General features: G+C 31.6%; 1 protein-coding gene and 1 non-coding gene across 2 annotated transcripts; both read left to right on the top strand.

The window, feature by feature from the left end:
* Nucleotides 1-5,295: 5,295 nt before the first annotated feature.
* Nucleotides 5,296-17,240, top strand: LOC110029452 (translation initiation factor eIF-2B subunit alpha). The gene is made up of 6 exons (XM_020731756.1): nucleotides 5,296-5,854; nucleotides 14,264-14,416; nucleotides 14,482-14,623; nucleotides 14,898-15,139; nucleotides 16,350-16,560; nucleotides 16,934-17,240. Exons 1-5 carry the CDS (start codon nucleotides 5,381-5,383, stop codon nucleotides 16,554-16,556), a joined length of 1,218 nt encoding a protein of 405 aa, XP_020587415.1. The 5' UTR covers nucleotides 5,296-5,380; the 3' UTR covers nucleotides 16,557-16,560; nucleotides 16,934-17,240.
* Nucleotides 17,241-18,627: 1,387 nt separating this feature from the next.
* On the top strand, nucleotides 18,628-18,699 carry TRNAP-AGG. Its single transcript has one exon. It is a non-coding gene; the product is annotated as a tRNA-Pro (tRNA).
* Nucleotides 18,700-24,561: the final 5,862 nt, after the last annotated feature.

The raw sequence follows: 24,561 nt of genomic DNA, 5'->3' as shown, positions 1-24,561 counted from the left end.
TAAACATATTTTGGAATCATTTTTAGCAATATTTTAAGATACAAGATGCACATCTCAATACAAATGAAGTACTTTAAAACTAGGGCATGCAACACATTGAAAAAGATAAATCATGCACAATAATGCAAGTTATAAGTAAATCACAGTTATAAGTAAATCACAGGAACACTTGGTGGTCAAGCTTAGTCTCATACATAGACATATATGAACTAAAATGAGTTTATATATAAAGTATGTTTCCATATATCATGTGTATCTCCCTTTTTGCATTTTTTATAAGTTATAATTCAAATTATCAATGCCAAACTCAATTTCGCATCTGTAAATTGAGCCACATTTCTTACTTTTATATTTTTTTCTTTTTCATATCATTTCTAGGAGACAATAACTCAAACTATTCTCATGTAGATGAACTACTAAATATTTTCTTCATTATGATATTTCTCTTACTTACCTCCTCATCCATTTATGTAGATTCATTGCCTTAAAAATTTACATCAATATCATTTATTCTCTTTGGTATTAACAGCATCACTAAAGTATTAGAATTATTTATCCAAATTAAGAAACTCACAATTAATAACTAGCAAATGATACAAATATTAAATGAATAAATAAAATTAATCAATAGAGTCACAATGAATGATTAACCTAGTAGATTCACAGTGAATAATAATAAAAATATTAAATAAATTTATCAGGTGCAATGATTCCAGAAAATATACTTGTGTAAAATTTATAAAACTAACTCCGCTTTACAACGGTGCAAAAAATTTGATGTGGTATTTTATGAATAATAACGTCAAGCACTTAATGTTGGGATTTCACGCAAGTATACGTATCGTTATCAAGTAATGCAAAACTTTCTATTTAAGTCCCAAATATCGATCCCACGATGAAGGTTTAAATTTGAAATGATAAATTAACTAGGAAATTCATGATAAATTAACTAGGATGATAAATTAACTAGAAAATTCACAAAAATACAACAAAATTACTGTCACTAATTTCGAATGTTTTAGATAATATAAGAACTAAATTAATAACTACTAGCAAAATTTAAATACAAAATTTAAAACAGTAACTACTAAACTATGTTTATGTGATGAAGTTTTTTAATATGAAAAAACATCTTTCTCACTACAATTAGTTTTTGGTGAAATAAAATGAGATAAATGATTTAAATATGTATTGTGCCAAATAAGAGCAATTTTAGTTATCTATCCTGATTCAGTGTTATAGAAAATCGTTGGCTAATCTCAGGTTTAGTCCCTAAATCTGTGGCTAGGCTAGGAGGATATTGACTCCCACTCCAAAGCTCCCACTTTCCTTCCCCTGAAGGCTAACTCTTGTTTTAGTTCTTAAACACTAAGATCAAATTGAGGATTTTAGTCTATCACCCTAAAAATCTCCAATTTCACACCTAATAATGTATATTTTTCTATTTATTTGCACTTAATTCCACGAACGAAATACTCCTTCATGGACTTAAATGTGATTCTCAGAATGTGATTCTTACTTTGTTGTAGAAATCATACTCCATTTTCCGGATAGTATGTTTCACAACAGATTTTAACAATTCAATTGGCCACATCGAAAAGTAAACCAGATTGAAAGTAAATTAAGTTCGGAGTTGAAAACTATCACAATTTATTTTATATTTTAATATTGGCACATCCAAATTATCTCTTTATTTCACAATATCTCAGAGTAGAGAGAAAAATAAATGAAACTACTTAGACTTCATGAGAAAGATACAACAAAACACAAATTTCATATATAAAAAAAACTTCATACAACAACAATAAACAAATAACACTTATATGAAACTTTTTATCAAAGAAAATCCCTTGTAGCCTTTCTTAGGAAATATAAGAAGAAGAAATCTCTCACTTCTCACCCTCTCTAACACTCTTAAAGAAGAATTCACACTTAAACTCACCACACAAACTCAAAACTATAAAAAAAATAAATGACTAATGGTGTGGAATAGCATGAAGGGGGGTAAAGGGGGGCGAAGAGAGGCAAAGCAGAGGTCTTTTTTGATCAATTTCGGCTTTAAATAGAGCCTAAGGTCGGTTTTCCAATATGTGCATCCAAAAACTCTTCAAAAAACGTTTAAATTCGTCGAATCTTCTAGAAATAGGGCATGCACCGACATTGGCATCGTCGACGCCCATTCTGGCTCTGTCGGTGCCAGTGGTCATTTAATTAGACCGCGCTCACTGTCAAACGGTGTCGAACAGTTCTTCAAAAACTCTATTTTTACTCCAAATTTCATTCTTTTTACTTCTTTTTTGCTCCAAGTTTTAAAAATCAACAACCTGCAATAAAACATTAAAAATACATTCCTTTTAAAGTGCAATATTATGTTCCAAAAATATATGCATGTTTTATTGATTCCTTTTAAAGTGTAATTTTTATTTATGAATCTTGATTTTATTATTATCTGTTTGTGCAGTTGCAATTCTAATTGAACCCTAATATAGACAGGTTGATGCTTTTTTACAGATTTTGAATAAAAAGTACCGCTATTCATTGACCATCACAGCAGAAGGGATTTGTGTTTCATTGATCATCATCACCTTACAAAGATAAGGTCCGACAAAAGAAAGTGGTTATAATTAGTTGCATTTGAAATGACTTCAACAGAATAAGCAAGATAAGGGCTTCATGGTCAATTGCAACCCAAGAGAACATGTTCTTTGAATTGTTAGAGCTAGTGAAATCATTGTTCCCTCAACTCCCTGAGCCTGCATATGTATCGCAGGATTTTTGGATGTCCGATAGTAGTTGTAGGGTATGTTATGAGTGTGATACATAGTTGCAGGGTATTTGATTTTTTTTTCAAAAATATCGCCTTGTTTCATTATCCAAAGATGTCATTTCTTTGTTCACCAATATCTTAAATTGTAGCAATTTAATAACATTTCAACTACAAAAATGTTGAGATGCACGATACACCAAAAATATATGCATTTTAGACAGTATGGGACTCAAATATATGTATGATGATGTGTAGTTATCTCATCCATTGGTTGTGGCCCGGGTTTTATAGTAGTCATTGATAAGAAGAAAGCGCAAAAACATGGTCAATGGGACATTCCGCTTGAAAACACGAGCAAATGCACGTAATTGATTTTGATGACCATTAATTTATTTGGGGCAACTACAATTTATTAAAAAGCTGCAAGTTGTTGTGCATCTATTTGTTTTGTATATTTATGCAATAATTATTTATGATAAAAAGATAATTCTAATTATGCCCATGTACTATTGTGTTGTTATAGATAAAGTATTATCATGAGTGAAACTAAAATTCGTACCATCAACTCCACGTTCAATTAACAAAATTTATATCACTTCAAATAATGCAATACCATTTTATAAGGGTGAAATAAAACCAAAGTTCAAGATTTTTTGCCCCTTCTCTATGATAAACATATTTTGCAATCATTTTAAGCAATATTTTAAGATACGAGATGGAAATCTCAATACAATGAAAGTACTTTAACTAGGTCATGCAACACATTGAAAAAGATGAATCAAGCACAATAATGCAAGTTATAAGTAAATCACAGAACACTTGGTGGTCAAACTTAGCCTCATACATAGACATAAATGAACTAAAATAACTTTATAAATATAGTATGTTTCCATATATCATATGTATCTCTCTTCTTGTAGTTTTATAGGTGAAAATTCAAATTATTAGTGTCAAACTTAATGTCACATATGTAAAATAAGCCACATTTCTTACCTTTGCATCTTTTTTTATATCATTTCTAAGAGGCAATAGCTCAAAATATTCTCATGTAGATAAAGTCAATCTTTTCCTCTATATGATATTTCTATCACTTACCTCCTCATCTATTTATGCAGATCCATTGCCCTAATTATAATTCATTCTCTTTGGTATTAACAATATTACTAAAGTATTAGATTTCTTTACTAAATAAAAAAACTCACAATTAATAACTAGCAAATAATACAAATATTAAATGAATAAATAAAATTAATCAATCGAGTCTCAATGAATGATTATTCTAGTAGATTCACAATGAATAATAATACACATTTTAAATGAATCTATCAGGTGCATCTCAACCTTTTGTAGTTGAAATGCTATTAAATTGCTACAATTTAAGATATTGGCGAACAAATAAATGACATCTTTTGATAATAAAATATGACAATATTTTTGAAAAAAACCAAACACCCAACGATAAATCTTCAAAGCACCAACTTCAAATATAATAACTAAGCATAAAATACACATTATTCTTCACCTGCAAGATGGTGTAGACATTAAGTATGAGAAATATTCTCAAGCTATAAACTAAATTTTTTTTGAGTGTTTAATACAAAATTACCTACACGAAAAATATATTAAGGCAAATTATTCATAGAAGGCATAACTTGTTTTTTATTATAATTGATAGTACTATTTATTTTACATGTGCTTTTTATAGTTAGAGTTGAGTGACTCAAATTACAAGAATTTTCCATCAAATCATGAAAGAAAAAATTTGATAAACATATGAAACTTCTTGACACATTTTTTTTTTAATATCACATATATATTTTCTAAACAAAATATTCCATGTCAAACCTTTATTTTACTATACATACACCTCAAGAAACATTAAAGCATAAAAAATTAAGTGCTTATGAGTGTATAAAAATATAAAAATAAATGTACAAAGTTTGAGGAATATTTATATGAAATTTTTATTATACTGACAATTGATGTTATCATTGATCCAAGATATAAGTTTAACTATATTGGATGGTGCTACAAAAAACTTCATGACAGTGATTACTAGAGAGGAGTTGCATCTGTAGGGGAAAAGAAAATTATACTCATTATTTAAAAATTATTAAAATGCAAACATGTAAGTTTTCTAGTCAAGAATATCAAAAATACCTAGTAAAAGCTCAAGTGCATTAAGTTTAAATTTATCATAACAAACTTCATAATATTATTTTATCTAGATTATTTTTTAATCTTTAGTTATCATTAGATATCAAGGACTTCTTAAAAAAATAAAATAATTAAAAAATTTCTAATAAAATCATCATTAATTCCAGAATTGGGTAGTTCCTTAATTAGAGTTATCTTATTTAAAAATTTGAGACCATAAAATGTGCATGCATAACATTACCTTTAATAGTATTTATACATATTTAGGGTTTAGGGTTTAACATTACCCTAACTAAACCCTAAATATATATATATATATATATATATATATATATAATATATATATATATATATTAACAATTCTTCTGAAACCGCCATTTCTCTTCTTCGTTTCCTCTCCCACTTAAAAAAAAAGCTGAAATTCCAATTTCTTTATACGAAGTCCTTTGACCGAGGATGTGGAGAAGATCCGCTTCTTTCGTCCTCGACAAGAGGCAACAAGTTGAAGCATATCCGCTTCACCAGCAAGTTCTACCCTCCAGCGACGACATGGAGCCAAACACCCTCCAAACCCCCAACCCTAACCCTAACCCTAACCCTGATCACGGAATCTCTGCATACTACCAGACGAGGGCAGAACACCACGCCGTCGTCACCAGTGACTGGCTCGCACAAGCCCAGGCCGCCGTCACACGAAACGTGGCGCAGCCTGAGGTTTCGCTTAAGCCAGCGGCTGCAGGAGGGAGCAGGCCTGCTGGCAGTGGGAAAACTTTCAGCGTCATCGATGAGTTCAATTACTGGAGGAAGAAGCCTGACTTGGCCGAGGCCGTAGCGGCAATCATGGCCCTTGCGGCTTTCATCCGTTCCAGCGAGGCTACAACCATGATGGAGCTCGAGATCGAGCTCAAGAAAGCATCTGATATGCTCAAGGTGAAGCTTATAACAGAATTTATTCCGCGTTAGGTTCCGATATTTTTGATCTTTAAAGCTTGCTTCTCTATATATATTTTTTATAATTTTTCATAAATTCATATAAAAAATGCTGATTTTTTTGCTTCATAAGTTGTAGTGTTTTACTAGAGTTGAATTACTTTGACCATTAAAAACTTCATTTGAAGCATCATCTGGATTAATTAGACAGAATGAGGCCTGACATTTTGATATAGCGCACTCCTTTTTTAATATCAAAGCTTTTGTGGACCATTTGCAGTGTTTCATTTCTTGTAGAAGTTATGTGTATGAATAGGAATCGCTAGTGATATCGGAAAAGTTTTTAATTCAAGCTATGTAGATTGTTTCAGTATGATCTGAGGCAAGCAACATTGCTCTGACAGTATTTCAATTTTTGTTTGAGTTCCACATCATGTTATTTATCTATATGCTTTGAGTGTTGTATGATGGTAACTACCACTACTTCACATTTTATATTTTTTTTTAAAAGATGGGCATGCAACTTTTGTGCTTGGCTATTGTAAAATTGTGAAGAATTTTCTATAGCTAGTTGTTCTAATAACGTTTGCAATGCAGATAGGTTGGCAGAATAAAAATTTTTCAAAGGTGGCCGGATGCACTCTAGCTTCTTTATTTTTTGAATTTTTCATAGTTTTTGGGTATGTATGTTAATGATCCGATTCAAGTTAATCAGATAATTGCTTGAGTTTGAATTGTTTATTTTGAGTAATCTTGGCTCAAACCTGTCTAATTTTGAGCTCACTCAAACTTGAATCAAACTAGCTTGAAATCACATATTTTTTCTTATTTTAATTTTTTGTATCTTTATATATTCATAAAAAATATTTATGATTATTTTATACATAGATACACCTATATGTATATTTATTGTATACAATAATACATATTATTTATATTTTGAATCAATCTCTAGTTGAATCGATCTGATTTAGGCTTGACTTAAAATAGGCTTGAAAAATGGACCAAGCCAAAAAGTTGACTCATGAATTAGCTTAGATGGCTTGATTCAATCTCTATCAGAGCCAAAATCAATTCAATCTTTATATGATCTTTGATATTTGAGCTAAAATTTCGCTATTGCTTTTTAGCTCATATCTTTTACTTTATTCCATTAATACTGCAAGCTATCATGTGCTGCTACCTACTTACTTTGCTCAATTAGTGACATTCTTCTAGATCTTTGGATACAGATTTTGATTTGAGGATACTTCAGTTTTCATTGTTATGTTTTTTAGTGGTTTCTTTGTTCTTTGCCCGACCTTTATTAGCTTTCTAGATCACGTGGATATGCCTTCTTTCTACTTTCGACACATCTCATTTATTTTCTTTGGCTAATGTATCAACTTTAATTTTAATCGTAGTTTTGTATGCATATTTTTGTTGATTTAGTTCAATGATTTGAAGTGAACAAAGACATGAGAGGGATTTTATTGTTCGCTATGTGACAAGATTTAGGACTCAACCATTCAAGTGGAATCACTTACTCTCAAACAAACAACAACAATAATAACCAAGCCTTAATCCCACTATGTGGGGTCGGCTACATGAATCCTTTTTCTCCATTGATTCCTATTTAGTGTCATATTTTCATGTATTTGTAATAAATTAAGATCATTTTTGATTCAATAAGGCCAAGTCTTCCTAGGTCTACCTCTTCCTTAGGTCTACCTCTTCAAGTCTTCCTAGGTCTACCTCTTCCTTTCTTAACAAAAGTCGAATTTAAAACATCTACTCTTCTAATCGGATCATCAGATGGTCGATGTTTAATGTGACCAAATCACTTACTCTCAAACGTTCAATTAAAATTTGTTGGCAAGAAAAAGCTCATAGTTTGCCAAATACACGTGCTTATTTTAGCCAATTACATATTTGAAATGAATGGGAACCGGTCCAATTTAAGACGTGAATTATTACATTTACTTATCAAGTCCTTCGCTAAACATTACTAGTGGCCATTGGTGTTAGTAGCCATCAAACAACACTATGATACATCATCCTCATTTCTATAAAGAGGGCCAGTACTCAAGTTTGGTAAGGGAGCACTACCAATATATTAAATGTTTGAAAAATAACCATCCTATTTGGCAACTCAATTTCATATTTATTTAGCCTTATGTATTTAGCTCAAGTTTCTTTGTAATTTAGCATGGATTTTGAATTTGTAGTAGGAGTTTTTGGGAAACCACTCTTTGCATAGATACACTATCACCACATCAACTTCTTTGTTCTTAAAAGTTTTGGAGGCGCGCATCAATATCTTTCTTGACTTTGAGTTTATAGCAGGGAAACCTCTTTTTTGTATATATTTGCCATTACTAAATCTCCTCATTTTTGCTTCAAGTGTCAGTAGTGTGCATCAACATCCTTTTTGCACTTCTCGTACGCTAACTTTGTCAATCTAACCTTCCAAAATTCTATTTCATGAAAGCCATTTGATCGAAAATAAATCGCTAAATAACATGTAAACCATAGGCCTTAGTTGAACCATCCATCTCTTTCTTGTCTCCTATGCAACTCAAGGCCTTAAATACACAATGTGAATTTTCCCTCTTGTTGCAATTTCTCCATGATGCCAAATTCCAATTAATTTTTTTCTCTCAGAAGATATCACCCATCAATGCCAGAATTTAGAAGCATTCAAACTAAAAACAAGTATTATATAAGATCATGATGTCATAATTTGAAAGTGGTCATCTTGCTTTTAAATTTCAACTTGGAGATTATTAATAATGATGCTTTACTCTTATTGTCATCACAACAAACAGTTTATTCCTCAACCATTTTCTCAACAGTGGAAGAGAATACAATGTATTTACCATTTTATAATAATAGACCAATTAAAGCTTCCTAGGTGAGGGATGACCTCTTTACTTCTTTATTTCCTGATATTAGGCTCTTTAACTGTGATGATGGATTATTCTAGGATTCACTTAACTACCGTTTCGTTATTCGGAGATTAGTATATTTTTGCACCAATATTGATTCCATATTATCTACGGTTAGATTTGATTTTATGTAGGAAAACATTGCTTATCTGTAATATACCATGGGATTGCAACATTGTCTGTTAAAGGAAATTAGTCATTAAAATTCATGTCAGACCAGTTTTTTGTACTTCTTTTTTCATTTTTAGTTAAACAAAGTTTTTTCTGTGATTGTCTGTTTACCTGCTCAAACTATCTTATGAACAAAGTAGTTGTCGAGTCGTTGAATTTTACTTAAATTATATAGTAGATTTTCCAATATTCTAAACTGTTTTAAATTTATTACTTCTTTATTTCTCCAAAAAATGCAATATATGTGCATATAGGCCAAGTTTTAGAAATAGACATCCGGAAACTCCATTTTGTTTGTTCTATTTGAAAGAAAAAAAAAAGTTTAAATATTACAATTTAAATATTTCTGATATGCTATATTGGTATATCCAGCAAAATATTTAATTCCTTTTAAAAGAGAGAAAAAACTGGATGTTCATTTTTTGCTTTCAATATGATATTAGAGGAGTTAATATGTGATATCTGAATTGACATGGGAGTCTTTAGATGAGCTCATGGCACATGCTATTAAGTTTTTAACCTGCCACGACTCTTCGATGTTTAGCTATATAGTTTTTAATTTGAATACCTCGCTTTAAACTACAATATTTAGCTAAGTAGTTTTTATTTTGAATAAAAATTTTCTTAAAAGAACTAGATGAAAAACAATATGTTGAACATCCATCAAATCAAGAAGGGTCGGCAGAAGAGCTACCTAAGAAAAATTTTAGGCTATGGATTCATTGCTTTTAAGAAAATACATCTCCCATGGATTCAAATATAAAAAAGAAAAGAAAAAGCTTACAGATTATTCCATTGCCATCAATCAACAATTCTTAAATGATCAAATGACAAATAATTAAAAACAATTTTTTTGTGCTTGTTGTTATAATTAATTATTTCTTTTTTCTTTCTGTGTAACTTTAAATGTTAATATTCATTAAAAGACTGAAAAATTTAAGTTTTTGTAACTTCATTTCTTTTCCTAGACATTATCAAAACGAGTTTAGAGTTTTCTGTTTATAAATTTTGTTTTGCCTACACTTTCGCCCCTCTCTTTTTCATCAGAGTTCTTTCTTTCTTTTATCATGTCTGGTTTATTTGACTTCTCTTCGAAGGACTCCAACTGTTATTAATGGTTAAATCCAAACTAAATGAGAACTCTAGGGATTTCAAGCCTCATATCGATTAATGTGAGGAACTATCTGAAGTAGCACTGAGTTGTGAAGACTTCTACGGAAAAAAAAAAAGGGAACGATTTAACTTCTTGTATATTTATCTTAAAAGTCGAAAGACCCAAAATTCATATTTTGAGAAGAAACAGATTCCTTGATTACGATAGAGTTGTGTAATTCTATAATACCAAAAACCACTGTGCTATACATATTTCTATCTACACAAAAAGAAGTTTGGGATGCTTATAAACAAATTTATTAAAAATTAAAGAATACTGCACCCATATAATAAATCAAAATGAAACCTACTAACAAAGTAGACATCTTTTCTGTCATTGAATTTTAATGCCATGATAGCTTATTAGCTTGATTTGGATTATTATCAAGATTTCAAGATTATATGTTATGAGGATATAATAATTCTCAAGCAATTTTTAGAAAGAGAAAGTATTTAAGCTTTTGTTGGATTCAATAATGACTTTGATCAAACTCGAGTCCGAATCTTAAGTGGTAAAAACCTTATTTCTCTAAATGTGATTGTCTCTCTTATACGGTTTGGAAAAAGGTTGGTGATCCCTGAGATAAGGGATTTGTTGCAATAGATTTCCCTCCCAAATAAGAACAAAAATCTTCATCTCAAAGGTTTTTGATGCAACTTTTACAAAATGCAAGAGTGCATCAAAGAGAAATGCTAGAAATTTTATGGAAAATCAGAAAGCTATGATGGAAACAAAGAAGAGAACAAATAGGAGATAGAACTACCTTGTGAAAGCAAATTGACTCCACTCAGAAAAATTAACAAGCTAAGAAATTTTCTTAGTTCTAATATCTGACATCTAGGTCATATTCTCTTGTACAAAATGATATGAATTTCTACTCTTACGTTTTTGATGCCATAAATACTCAGCTTCAAAACCTGAATTTTAGAAAGCGATGCCACTAATCACATGACAAACCTTTTTAATATCTTTCAAGCCTATAGACCTTTTTCTAATAGTAAAAAAATAAAAGTGACTGATGATTCTCTGGAACTATTGCAAGATAGGGTTCAACTCCCAATGTAAATATAAAGTCATTTTTTTACAGATCATTGTATATTTCAGGATCTGTCATTATAAGTAAGAAGATTTGGCAAGCTTAAGAGAATGATGAGTTACATCTTAAAGACTGGGATTAGTTGTCATGCTCTTTCATTTCCACCGACAATACAAAAATCATTATAAGCTATAACATCTCTCTTTTAAAACTCTTCATATATATGTTTCTTTTTATGAATGTAAACATCAGTGATTTCTATTGTGAGTTTTATAAACTTGCAAAATATCATTTATTTCTTTTTTATTTCTTAAACAATTTCATATTCTCTACTTTATTTATTTTAATTCACTCTAATATTAGAGACCCAAAAAAATTCTCATTGTTTCTGTTGCTGTGGGTTTTTCGCTTTCATTGATAACTGCACTTAAATAACTTGAGTATATTCTTTATTAAATAAAAAAATAATATAAGAATTATTCCCCTCACATTCATATTCATGGTAAAAAATTAATCACTACAAATGTTAAAATATTTCACACTGATAGTATTTGTGATTGTTTTAATTATACATTATTATCTTTCTTTCATAAAATGTTATTATACATTAATACTTATGCTTTGGCACTGCATAATAAAATTGTGTGAAGACGAAAAAATCACTGCCATCTGGAAATCATCTCGATGATTGTTCATATTAGGAAGAAAATGCTCTAATTCTTGCTTGATCAATAGAATACTTGTAAGGGTGATCGATTCTAAGCCTCTTAAATTGCCCAAAATAATTTTTTCCTACGTATCACTTCTCAAAGATTCTCTTAAAAGTCTTTGGGTACCTATGTTCATATCCACAAATGATAAAAGGAAAATTGGATGTAAAAGCTCTCAAGTGTGTATTTACTGGGTATTCTCTCACTCAGAGTGTATATGCTATCATCCTACCATAAAAAGATTTTTTATTTCAATGGATGTCATTTTTGAGAAAAAATAAATTTTTTTGTCATTCAAACTTATTTTTAGGAGGAGGACGTCTAAATGGAAGATAAGTTAGACAAGCCTTCTTTCATCTTGACTTCCCTTTTACTCAAATCCCAATAAATCTTAGCTTTTTTATCTTTTCAGGTCTATACAAAAGAAGTAAACTCAGTCATAATCTTTAGCAAGCTTAATAACAATGATCACCCCATCATCACGTCTTTATATCCCATCTCTCAATATACATCATTTTAAAATTTCCCTTGCATGCAATGCTCTTCTTGCAAATATCAACTTCAACCCCTTTACAATTTTACAAATTCTATTTGAGGCATTGGAAATTGTCAATTGAAAGGAGATCATAAGAGACGCCCTAATGAAAATGAGAAAAACTATTAATAAAAGGTTTTTTTCTTTTGATAAAGTATAAAGCAAATGAGAGACCGGAAAAGTACAAGATAAAATTAGTTGTAAAGGATATATTTGATCTTATGGAATAGACTATTAATAAACTTTTGCTCTCGTTGCAAAAATATATACAATCAACATCATGATTTCGTCGGCTTCTAATCTTGACAACAATAGGCTGTGAATAATGCTTTCTTATATGGGGATGATTAAAAAAAATGTCTATATAGATAATTATCAGGATTTGATAGTGCATTTACAAAGAATAATGTGTGCAAATTAAAAAAAAAAAAGGCTCTCTAGAGACAAATAATTCTGAAAAGATTGGTTTGAAAGATTCAAAGAAGTTATGAGAGGAGTTGGATATAGATGAAAAAAAGGAAACCATGCACTCTTAAAACACTTCTTCAATGGAAAATCTCTATCCTCATCGTATATGTTGATCTTTTTAGAAAGAAACTTATTGAAGAATTTAAATTAAATGAGCTAGATAAACTCAAATGTTTTTTAGGCATAGAAGTTGCTCAATTTGAGTATATAATTATTTCTCTTATAGCAAAATCATATCATTGATCTATTAAAAAAATAAAAGTGGCAGATTTCATGTAAAACCCAATTGAATTGGGTCTAAAGTTGAACATAAACAAGGAAGTAACCAAAGTAGATACAAGATAATATAAAAAAATTAAAAAATAATCTATTTATTTTACGCTCAGCTTGACATCACATGTGCACTACATTTTGTTAGTCAGTTCATGCATAAACCTAAGGAATTCCACTTTAAATTACTTACTGAATTCCTGGACATCTTAAATCGAATTAAAGAAATAGTAGTTTATGCAACAGCGGGATACTTGACAAATTGAATGATATATTGTTGCAAACTATCTTGGATTATTTGTGGATAGACAATCCACTACATGATATTGTATGTTATTGAGCGGAGATCTCTTTACTTGGATGAGCAATAAATTACTTGAATTTAGGGTAATTGGCCAAAGTGTCTATGAACTTTTATATATTTAGAACATACAGATTTAAAAATCAAGTGAAGAAAATTTAAAAAGATATATTGCGATGATAAATGTTCCAACAAAAATACAATTTACTGACAAATCAACCGATGGGCTTAGCAATGCGCATCAACGGAAGGGCTTAGCAACGCTACATTCAGGAATATTATAAGTAAATTTTGAGATCTATATCATCCAATTGATGGGGAGTGTTAAGGGGCCATTAGATCAAGAAAGGCTGATGGAAGAGCTAGATAAGGAAAACTTGTGACCACAGATTCGTTGCTCACAAGGAATTACAAAATATAAATGCTAGTCTTTTGAACTGACATGGTATTAGCATTCATAAATATAGCTAGGTCAGTACAATAAACTTAAGCCTTGACATACTCTAATATTAAGTATTTAGAAGATTTTATCATTAGCATTGGACATGATTGTTCGTAAAAAATAAAATACAGTTGTTAAGTGTCATGTCATTTATAAACATCAAGCTAGTTAGATTCTAGCATCAAATTTTTTAATTGCAATTTTTTTCCCATTCTTACTGGTCATTGATTTAGAAATATCATGTTATATCTATATAGGCTTTGGCTGAATTTTTTCATGTTTGACAGGGATATTTTTTTCACGGCTGTTTTGCCTTTTGTGTTGTACCGTCCCTTAATTATTGTTTGTCATTTAATTGTTTTTTTTTTTCGGTTTGCATGTTTTTCTGCATTACAGTCGTGGGATACAACCTCTATATCTTTGTCAGCTGGCTGTGACTTATTCATGCGCTATGTGACTAGAACTTCTGCTTTGGAGTATGAAGATTTCAATGCTGCAAAACTTCGTTTGATCGAACGCGGAGAAAAATTTGGAGAAATTTCTTTGAAGGTATTATATCGGAGTCTAGTTTCTCACCTAATGTTATAAGATTGAAAGATAATTTATTTTTTCAGGCGCGTAGAACCATTGCAATGCTTGGTCAAGATTTTGTTTTTGATGGCTCTACAATCCTTGTCCATGGCTACTCAAGAGTTGTGCTGGAAGTACTGAAGTTGGCGGCATCTAATAGGAAGATGTTCCGAGTTTTGTGTACAGGTTCTTTTCAGGAATATTTTTTTCTCTCATTTTCTATGTATTTACATATCTAACAAAACTTTAGTTTTTGCATGCATGCCACCTTACCTATGCATGAATGTGTATTTCACTTTTTAAATGTGTATTTCACTTTTTAAAATTTAAAATGGTGATATTTTTGATGTGATATGAAGGATTTGGGTCATATAAATGCAAAAAAATAAAGTTTAGGTGTTAGATGTGTAAATACATAGGAATTGGGTGGTATGTATTAATGTGCAACTTTTACTTGCAGAGGGAAGACCGGATCGAACTGGTCTACGGTTCTCGAACGAACTTGCACAGTTAGGCATTCCAGTTAAGATTCTCATTGACTCTGCTGTAGCATATGCCATGGATGAGGTTGACATGGTTTTTGTTGGAGCTGACGGTGTGGTTGAAAGTGGAGGGATCATTAATATGATGGGGACTTATCAAATTGCATTAGTGGCTCATTGTTTGAATAAACCAGTTTATGTGGCAGCTGAAAGTTACAAGGTAATACAACCTTTTCAACCAATTTCAAAGAAAATTTATTACGATCACTAGGAGCCAGCTAGATTTCTGAACTTAGATGTTTCCTGCTATATGCTGGTAATTAAAATTTATATGAACCTGTTGAATTCAGACCATATATGTGAAACCCCTCAAGTAAATTGAAGCCAAACTTTTAAACATTGAGGAGCATTGCAGTGTAACTGTGGAATTTCATTAGAAACTCCAAAGTTAAGCAGGCTTGTCCTGGATCACTCTTGTGCTGGAGCAATCTTGGGATGGGTGACCTTATGAGAAGTTACACCACCTGAACAAAGTGGACAATACGATTGATGGGTGGCTTTTGTTATTCTCTGTATTTTGTTCTTCGGCTGACCTACCATATGCAATATACATTTCCTTTGAATTATTGTGATTTTAATCAAACTACTTTCATGCGTAAGCTAGAAATATTAACCTGTTTTTTACCCCCTGGGCATCATATTGAGGGATCATTTGGGATTACTTTTTAAGGGCATTTACATACATGCCACATAATTCTTATGCATTTACATATCTAACACCGAAACATTCATATTTACATGCATAACACTCAAATGTTTAACATCACATTAAATATATCACCATCACTAATATCTTAAAAATGAGATCTTTTCATGCATATGTTTATGACACCTGGGTGTTAAAAAGCATAAATATCAAATTTTGGGTGATAAATATTTAAATATATAAGAATTGTGTGGTATGCATGCAAGTTTTCCTATTTTTTATTTTTTTCGCATATTTTATTAGAGTATTTACATGCATGCCACATAATTTTTATGTATTTACATATCTAACTTCTAAACATTCATATTTGCATACATACCACTCAAAATCTTTAACATCACATCAAAAATATTACTCACACTATCTTTTTAAACTTATGGGTGTTAGATATGTGGTAAATACATAAGAATTGTGCTATGCATGTAAATGCACCTTGATGGCTTTATTTTGTCTTGTTTATGTTTTTATATGATATAAAAGATGTTTGGCAAGTTGGTAGAGAACAAATCGGCTCAAAACAAGTTGTTTTGAGTTTTTTTTAAAATTTTAAAAATAAAAATATCTGAAAACTATATTAAAGAAACATATTTTATAGAACAAAATTGAAAACAAATAGGATAAAATTTAGCTGTCTATTGATTTTATTATGGTGTTTTTTTTGTAGTTTGCCCGGCTGTATCCGTTGGACCAAAAAGATTTAACTCCTGCCATTCGACCAATCGAATTCGGAGTCCCAATTCCATCCGGCGTCGAAGTTGAAAGGAATGCGAGGGATTACACACCACCTCAGTTTCTAACACTTCTTTTCACTGATCTTGGTGTTCTCACTCCATCTGTTGTTAGTGATGAGCTGATTCAGTTATACCTATGATGAGGTGTGCTTATTTGAATTCCTATAGATTTTCTGCTATGCTTTTGAAAATCTATTGCCTGCAACTTTGCCCTTTTTTTTATAAAATCCTTTTTGGTGCATTTAAATACACACTATTCATTTCTTATATTTACACTTCGTACACCTAAACTTTGCCTTTTTACATGTATAACAACAAATTCTTTCATTTCACATAAAAAATACCACTATTTTAACTTTTAAAAAGTGAAATACTCCTTTTAATGTATAGATAATGTGGTATATATGTAAAAATTGAAATTTTAATGCTAGATATGTAAATACATAAAAATTGAGTGTCACGTATCATGTATGTAAATCTTCCATCCTTGTTTTATTCCATTTAAATTATCTTGCAGGTCTGCTCACCATTGTTGTTACTGTGGCAACTGGGGAGTTGTTGCAGATGCTTTCATGGCTGTCCTTGGGACTAATATAGTGGCGTTTGATTGAGTATATATCCAGTTTATGCTGTGGAGCTATTTGAGAAGGTATGCGATGCGGTTAATCAGTCATCAAGCCATTAGTATTCAAGAAAATTTTGCCAGTATTCTTATATAATACAAATGATATTTTGGTTTGTATTTTTTTCATTTTTTTTTTTGTGCTTTTATATCCAGAACAAGTTTATTTAGAAACATTTGTAACAATTGACGTGCTTAAATGTGCAGCATATTGGTTGGAATAAAATGGACAATTTCAATATCTCGTATTCTGAGTGTTCATACAATTCTTATGTCTTTACACATTGTACTAGATTGTGGCAGTCCTAATTCCTAAAATTCTAATCCTAAAGAGTAGCCTGGTGTGGTAAAGTAGACATGTGAATCATATGAAGTTGTCATTCAAGCAACAGTTGGCGGTGTTTTCCTAAGAAGGCGCCAATGTAAAAAAGGAAAAAGGTTTCAAAGACTTCTAAGTAAAGATCATTGAATTTTAACCCAATGGTTGAAATGCCGCACCACATGAGAATTTGACCCGCATTTGTTTTTCAAGTTATTGAATGCTTTTTCTTTTCTCTATAAAAGAGGAAGTAGCCACGAAGGCTTGTGGTGATGATAATTATCACTTGGGTGTTGGCAATGATGAGTTTTTTTAGGCGACTTCGGTCGCTTAAGTTGTAATTATCTATAGGGCCTTGTTTATGGACCTTAGGAACCTAAGTTGATCAGACGTGCATGGTTGAGTGGGTATAGGGTTTTGACCAGGTGAGGAACCTAAACTGAACACTATGGGCTAGATATGCTCTAAGCCACCCAAAAACCTAGAGACTTGCCTATGGACCCTATGAACCACTTTGACAATAAAATCCACCTTAAGAGAGGGGTCTACCCAAATTGATCCCTAGCTTCACCTAAGACCTCCCCATAGGTAGCAAGACTTGGTTGAAAAACACAACTTGTAGTTGTGGCTTTTCGAGAGCGCATGTAAAACGTAATTTTGTCAAATTGTAAAAACTGTGTTGCAACACCACATTATCACACACTGCCGACCCAAACGTACTTTTAGTGATAATAACTACAGAGAGTGTTGATGTTGATGTCAATTGACGTTTTAGTCCTGTTGGTAAGATTGAGGCATCAAGGTTAATCTCAATAGCAATTAGCCTTTGGTGGCATGGCATAGCAGATCTATGTGGGAGGAAAAAAACACCTTTTAGATGTATTTCACCAAGTTTGGTTTAACTAACATATATTTCTTACTCTATTGTCATTTTTTATAATAACAATATTTCTTAGACTTTTAGAGCCAACTGATCGGAATTCATCAAAATTGTCCTTAAAATTACTAAATTTATTTTTAAAAAACCCTAAATTTATAAAAAAAAACCAATCAATATCTTTATTTACTCCTTTTAAAAAATAATTTAGTGACTTTAAACTCTGTTTTGAAGCAAAATTTATTTTTTTTCGCAGATTTATAACTCCCAAAAGTCTCATATCATATAAAAAACACCATTTTTTTAATTTTTTTATAAAAACAATTGACCCTTAAATGCACCATTTAATTGAAATAATTTATATAGATTAAAGCTTCAAATAAAGACAAAACAGGGCATTTGGTCTAGTGGTATGATTCTCGCTTAGGGTGCGAGAGGTCCCGAGTTCAATTCTCGGAATGCCCCAATCCTAATCTTTTTTTTCTTTTCTGCCATCTATTGTTCTTCAAAATTTTGCTTACTCGGAATTAACATATTTTTCCTTTTTTTTTTTTTTTGACTTTTTTGTTTTCGTATCTCACTTTGCCGCTATAATGAAATGCATGAATCTCATAATATTTTTTGAATGATAAATATTTAAGATTTTAATGAAGTTCATTCAGGGACTTCAATTCCAATAAATTTATAGTCAAGCCGACTGCCTCGATTAGAAGAGAACAATGAAGCTAGAGCGTGTTTGATCCAAGTCCTATCCAACACAAATCGAACCGTTTAATAACAAATGAATGTTTTTTTTTATGGACGATTGAATGATTAAATAGATTTCAAATCTGACAAGATGATAGTTAAATCGAGTGTATTGTCGAGTCGAAACCAACGAGCCCAATATCATTTGATTCTGACATCATTTAGACACTGAAATGTTTATAGAACACCATCTGATCAAATGGATCATGCTGAGCCGTCCGATGGAGTGGTTCGAATTCATGAGATAATTACAGAGAATGTCACTCATAACATTTATAATTATAACCCTACTCCCTTAAGGAAAATGGACCCAGAACATACAATTGGAGAAGTCTAAAAGGAGATATGAGCTCCCCCAACATCGGAGTGTCGTCGTTCATGTGCTCCACCACCGTCGGACTGCCATTACATGCCTGCCACTATTGTTGGACTACCACTGCTCAACCACTGCCGCATTGCTAAACCACAATTGGACAACCACCACAACCTATCCACCTACTCCACCAGACCACCACTGAACCACCACTGCTCGGTTGCCACTGATAGCTACTACCATCGTTGCCAGAGAGACAGAAATGACGACCGTCAGGACGCCCCCACCTTTCAAACCTAATAAAAAATAAATTAATAAATTAATTAAGATCACTTGAGTTTTTTTTTCGCCCCTTAGAAATAAACGTGCTTAGCCCGAATTAGCGCATCTCCACAAGGTGTCCGAATTCATTGTAGGAAGACATAAATATTTCGCATATATAAAATATTCTGAGTAATAGTACATCAATTGTTTAAGAAAATATTTATTTATTTATTTTATTTTTTAGTTGGACCAGCAATAAATTATTAAATAAAATTCGAATTTTTAATTTAAAAGGAATAAGATTTTCCATCGAGTACAAGACTAGGAAATTAATTGTGAAATTTGACTTTATATACTATGAGAGCTGGGATTGGAGAAATATATAATAATAATTATTATTATTTTAAAATATTTTAAAATATTTATTTTAGGTCAAAATATTATTTTTGAATAAATGAACTCAAAACTTTTTTTGAATGAAAAATTGAGATCATGATTCAAATGTGATCCAATAATTTCATAATATGATCAAATAGTAATTGTGTTATATGATTGTATTATTTTATTTATGGTTGAAATGATTGATACCAAATCTCGAGATGATTAACACGAATATCAAAAATTATTTTTTGAGTAAAAAAATTAAAAATCATTGAGAACTTTGATTTCAACAAATTTATAGTCAAACTATCAGACTCGACGAGATGAGCACAATGACATTAAAATTGGTCCAATATGGGTCAAATCAAGCTGGGATTTCATTAAACCACTTTTTGAAGTTTTGAATGACAAATTGGAAGGTCAAATGGATTCCAAATCTGATAAGCTCGTGGTCAATTCAAACATATTGATGAGACAAATCTAACGAGCTTGAGATTACTCAATTATGATATCATCAAGATACTGAAATATCCACAATAGGCTATATGGTATTGGGATTTTTTTTAGGTCATTAGATGGAGTGGTCCAAATACTTTCCTTACTTATAGAGGAGGCTACTCTTATACTCTATAAATATAGCCCTAATCCTCTCATGAAAAGTGAGAAGCTGGATTTAGAGCTAAAGCAGGATCATGAGAAAGAGTCGATTCTAGTGTTATTTTGGACCAAAGACCTAGCAACCATTTTTTGCTCCCACAGCTACTGGTCACGATCAATCATTGCTCAACGATCGTCATCGACTAATGTCAGCTGCACTTGGTTGCTGACGTTGATCAACCTTACATTGCAACAGCGCATCACAAAGATGGTGTAACAACACAACTCAAATATGATATAAATATTAGTGCTGTTCGAACAACTCATCCTTCACAAATAGCTCGTGCTTGACTTGTTATTTAGCTCGTGTTCAATTCGTTCGAAAAGTAAACGAGTCAAACAAAAAAAAAAACTTTTTTGTGCTTGATATATAAATGAACCGAACACGAACAAAGATTTGTTCATGACTATACGGCTACAAATATTTATAATTGATTAAAATTATTAATTAAAAATATAGAATAAAAACATATTTTAATGAATATTTTAATATAAATAATAAGATTTAAATCTCGCCCCTACCTTTAACATCGTGTGATTGCATGATTAGGGATGTCAAAACAACTCGTTGTTCGACGATTCAAGCTTTGGATCAATCAGCTAAGCTCGTTTGCACCTCTAATAACGATGTACCCTGAAGATGATGTATCGACACACCCTGAATATGACGTAATTGTGCACCCCAATGATCATGTAACAACACACCTCAAATATGATGTAACAAAGAACACTAAGTATAATGTAACAACACACCCCGAATACATTGTAACGATACACCTTGAAAAATGTGTAATGATGCACCTCGAGGATAGTGTAACCTTATAACAACGAACCCTGAGTAAGGTGTAACTCTCAATAATAACAACTTACAATTATCGTACTCAAAATACGATGACCTTCATGAGACTCTTAAAGTTTTCTCTTCACAACTCACTACTTTGACCTATGTGGTCGACTACTGTCATTAAAGCCCTCCACCAATCGACATCATCACAGCTCATTACTACGACCTATGTGACTATTTATGACCTTGTTGACCTCATTTTTGGTGAGGTATAGTCTTTCTATTAGTACTTAGAATCTAGCTATAAGACTTTTCCTTTGACTATCCTAGAAGACTAGTGATGGGGCCCACCTCATTCACGATTTCAAACCACTTCTTAACTCTTATTGGAGCCTCACATGGATGTTTATAAACCTTAAGCACTTAGAAAGTTAGGACCAACATGTGAAAGTTTCATGATGAGTTCCTATAAAATCATGAGGCATTAGGGACACCTTGTTGATCCTTGGTGGCTTTGGACATTCCACTCCACACACACACCTCACACACTCCTACTTTGAGGCTCACAGTACTGCTTGACTATTTTGGGGACTCACATGGGTGGTCATAAATCTCCAGCACTTAGAAGGTTTGGACCAACATGTAAAGGCACCAAAATAAGTCCTTGTTGGACTATAAGGCTTTTGGGAGGCTCTTTATGCTTTGGACATTTACCTCGCATTGCAGTACCTGCTCACCTCTCCAAATCTAGCAAGCTGCCTAACATCGATGGATATATTTGACCAGTGGCACCATCAAATCTAGTCGACAGAGCCAAAGAGCAATAAAGCACTGGGCCCATAAGGGTGAAATACCTGTAATAATTTTTACAGTCCTTACTTAAGTAGGGGCATAAATGTAACTTCATATATTGCACCTCCTTTGTCCAGAATATAGAATCATTTCATGAATTAAATGTTACATAATTTTCTCATTCTATTGTTCATGTTTGTGATTTCTCTCTCTTGTTCCCCCTCTCTCTTCCTACGCTCTATTTTTATGGTGTGATTCATGAAATAAATTCAGATTCAACATTATAATTTCCTTAAAATATGTTTAAAATTTTATTTTAGGTCAAATGTTTTTTGAATAAATGAACTCAAAATTTTCCTAGAATAATAATCAACACCATGATTCAAATGTAATCAAATAATTTCAAAATACGATTGAATAATGACAATGTTATGATTGATTCATTTTCATTCATGGTTGAAATAATTTTTAAAGTGTGGTTAAACCTTAAATCAAATTGATTTATCATCAACAAATTCTTTTATTTAACATAAATCCCGAGGAGATTAACACAAATTAAATTTTTTTTTATAAAAAAATGTTCAAACTCAAATTAAAAATATCCAAAACTCTCATTTCAGCAAACCTATAGTCAAACAGAGCAGCTCTACGTAACGAACACAATGACACAAATTTGTCAAATCTGAGTCAAATTAAGCCATCAAGTCATTTTAGATGCTTTCGGTGGCTAATTTGAAGGTCAAATGGATTCTAAATATAACGAGCTTATAGTTAAATCAAGTCTCTTGATAGGGTTAATACAATGAGCCCATGATTAATCAATTCTAGTATTTGAGCCAAAGATCACTCAATTTTGATATCAAGTCACTAGAATGTTTGCATTACGATATGTGATTGTGAGAATGTCTCTAGGTCGTCCAATGAAATGGTTCAAATTCTGTCCTTATTTACAGAGATTACTCCTAGACTCTATAAATAGAATCTTACTCCCCTCATGAAGAGTGAGGAGCTGGAACAGGAGGAGTCAAATTCCAATGATGTTCTAGATGAAAGATCTGGAAAACATTTCCTGATCTTGGATTCGCCGACCATATCGACCATTGCTCACAAGCCATTTCCAAGTTGCTGATATCGATGAATCATACGGTACAACAACGCTCCCTGAAGATAGTGTAACAACACATCCGAAATATGTTGTATTGATCCACTCCAAAGAAGACGTAGCGACACAACTAAATAAGGTGTAGCAACACACCCCAAAGATAATATAACGACGCAGCCTAAATACGATGTAATGATGCATTCCAAAGTCGTATAATAACAAAACTCGAGTATGGTAAAACTCCCATAATAACTGCTTACAAATGCCATATAAAGAATACAACGACCTTCTCTGGACACCTGAACATCTCTCCTCATAACTCACTATTATGATCTATGTGGCTGTCAATTGTTATTACAACCCTCTGCTATAGCCTTTCTGACCAACCTACATTATCGCAACATATCAGTTGACTACGACTTTTACGGCTCGTTATAACTATTATTACTAAACTACATTATACATCAAAATTGTAATTTCTTATTCTCTAATTTAAAAGGAAAACACGTCTATGTATTTATAATTATATGTTGAATTATTTAAACTGTGCTAGACCCCATAGTTTTTTTCTCTTTGCATGGTTTTCCATAAAAAAATTTGAGTCATATCCACTTCATTTTTATTTGTGTCTGTACTAGATTTCGTTCAACACTAAGATTTTAAATTTTTACTCAACTGTCGTGAATTTTTTTGACTCACATCACAGATAATTACAATAACGACCACTTCTTAAGCAAAAATATAAAATGAAAATAGCTATTCCATGTTATCTACATTAAAAAAATTAAAATAATTTAACGTTTAAGGAAAAAAAAAAAACTAATTTTAAAATTGAGCTTTTTTGTCGACATGTTTTTTTTCAAAGTATTTATGTAATTTGGCGAGGGCAAAGTTGTAAACTATGTCGACTGACCATGTCGACTGACTTTTCGGGGCACGTGCGCTATGCCGCTCACCATGTCGACTGGCTTTTCGGTCCCCGAAAAGCTGGGGACCAAGTGGGCCCCATCAAAGCCTGGACACGGGAATATTTGGCCTAAATAAAATAAAAATAGTAGAAAAATTTGACTTCTCATTATCATAATAATAAGAAAATAAAAAAATGCTCTTTTTCCACCAAAAAAAAAAAAAAAAAAGACTTGGAATTTAATTTTAAATAAAAAAGGGCAGCTACATGCAACGATACCTCAAAATATTATTATTTATAAATTTAAATTTTTTTTTTTAAATTGTCATTAAAATATCAAAATTCATCATAAACTCTCAAAACATATTTTTTCATTTTTT

This window comes from Phalaenopsis equestris, unplaced genomic scaffold, assembly GCF_001263595.1.
Source record: "Phalaenopsis equestris unplaced genomic scaffold, ASM126359v1 Scaffold000572, whole genome shotgun sequence".
In the NCBI taxonomy this organism is placed as follows: domain Eukaryota; kingdom Viridiplantae; phylum Streptophyta; class Magnoliopsida; order Asparagales; family Orchidaceae; genus Phalaenopsis; species Phalaenopsis equestris.
Note: the sequence above shows the minus strand (reverse complement) of the source record. Positions and strands in the feature narration are given on the sequence as shown.

Bases quoted from the DNA above. Each gene is read 5' to 3' on its own strand.
- LOC110029452 (XM_020731756.1), top strand. From the start codon at position 5,381: ATGTGGAGAAGATCCGCTTCTTTCGTCCTCGACAAGAGGCAACAAGTT. The intron at 5,855-14,263 runs GTGAAGCTTATA...TCTGCATTACAG, and splicing joins AAGCATCTGATATGCTCAAG to TCGTGGGATACAACCTCTAT. The intron at 14,417-14,481 runs GTATTATATCGG...TTATTTTTTCAG, and splicing joins TTGGAGAAATTTCTTTGAAG to GCGCGTAGAACCATTGCAAT.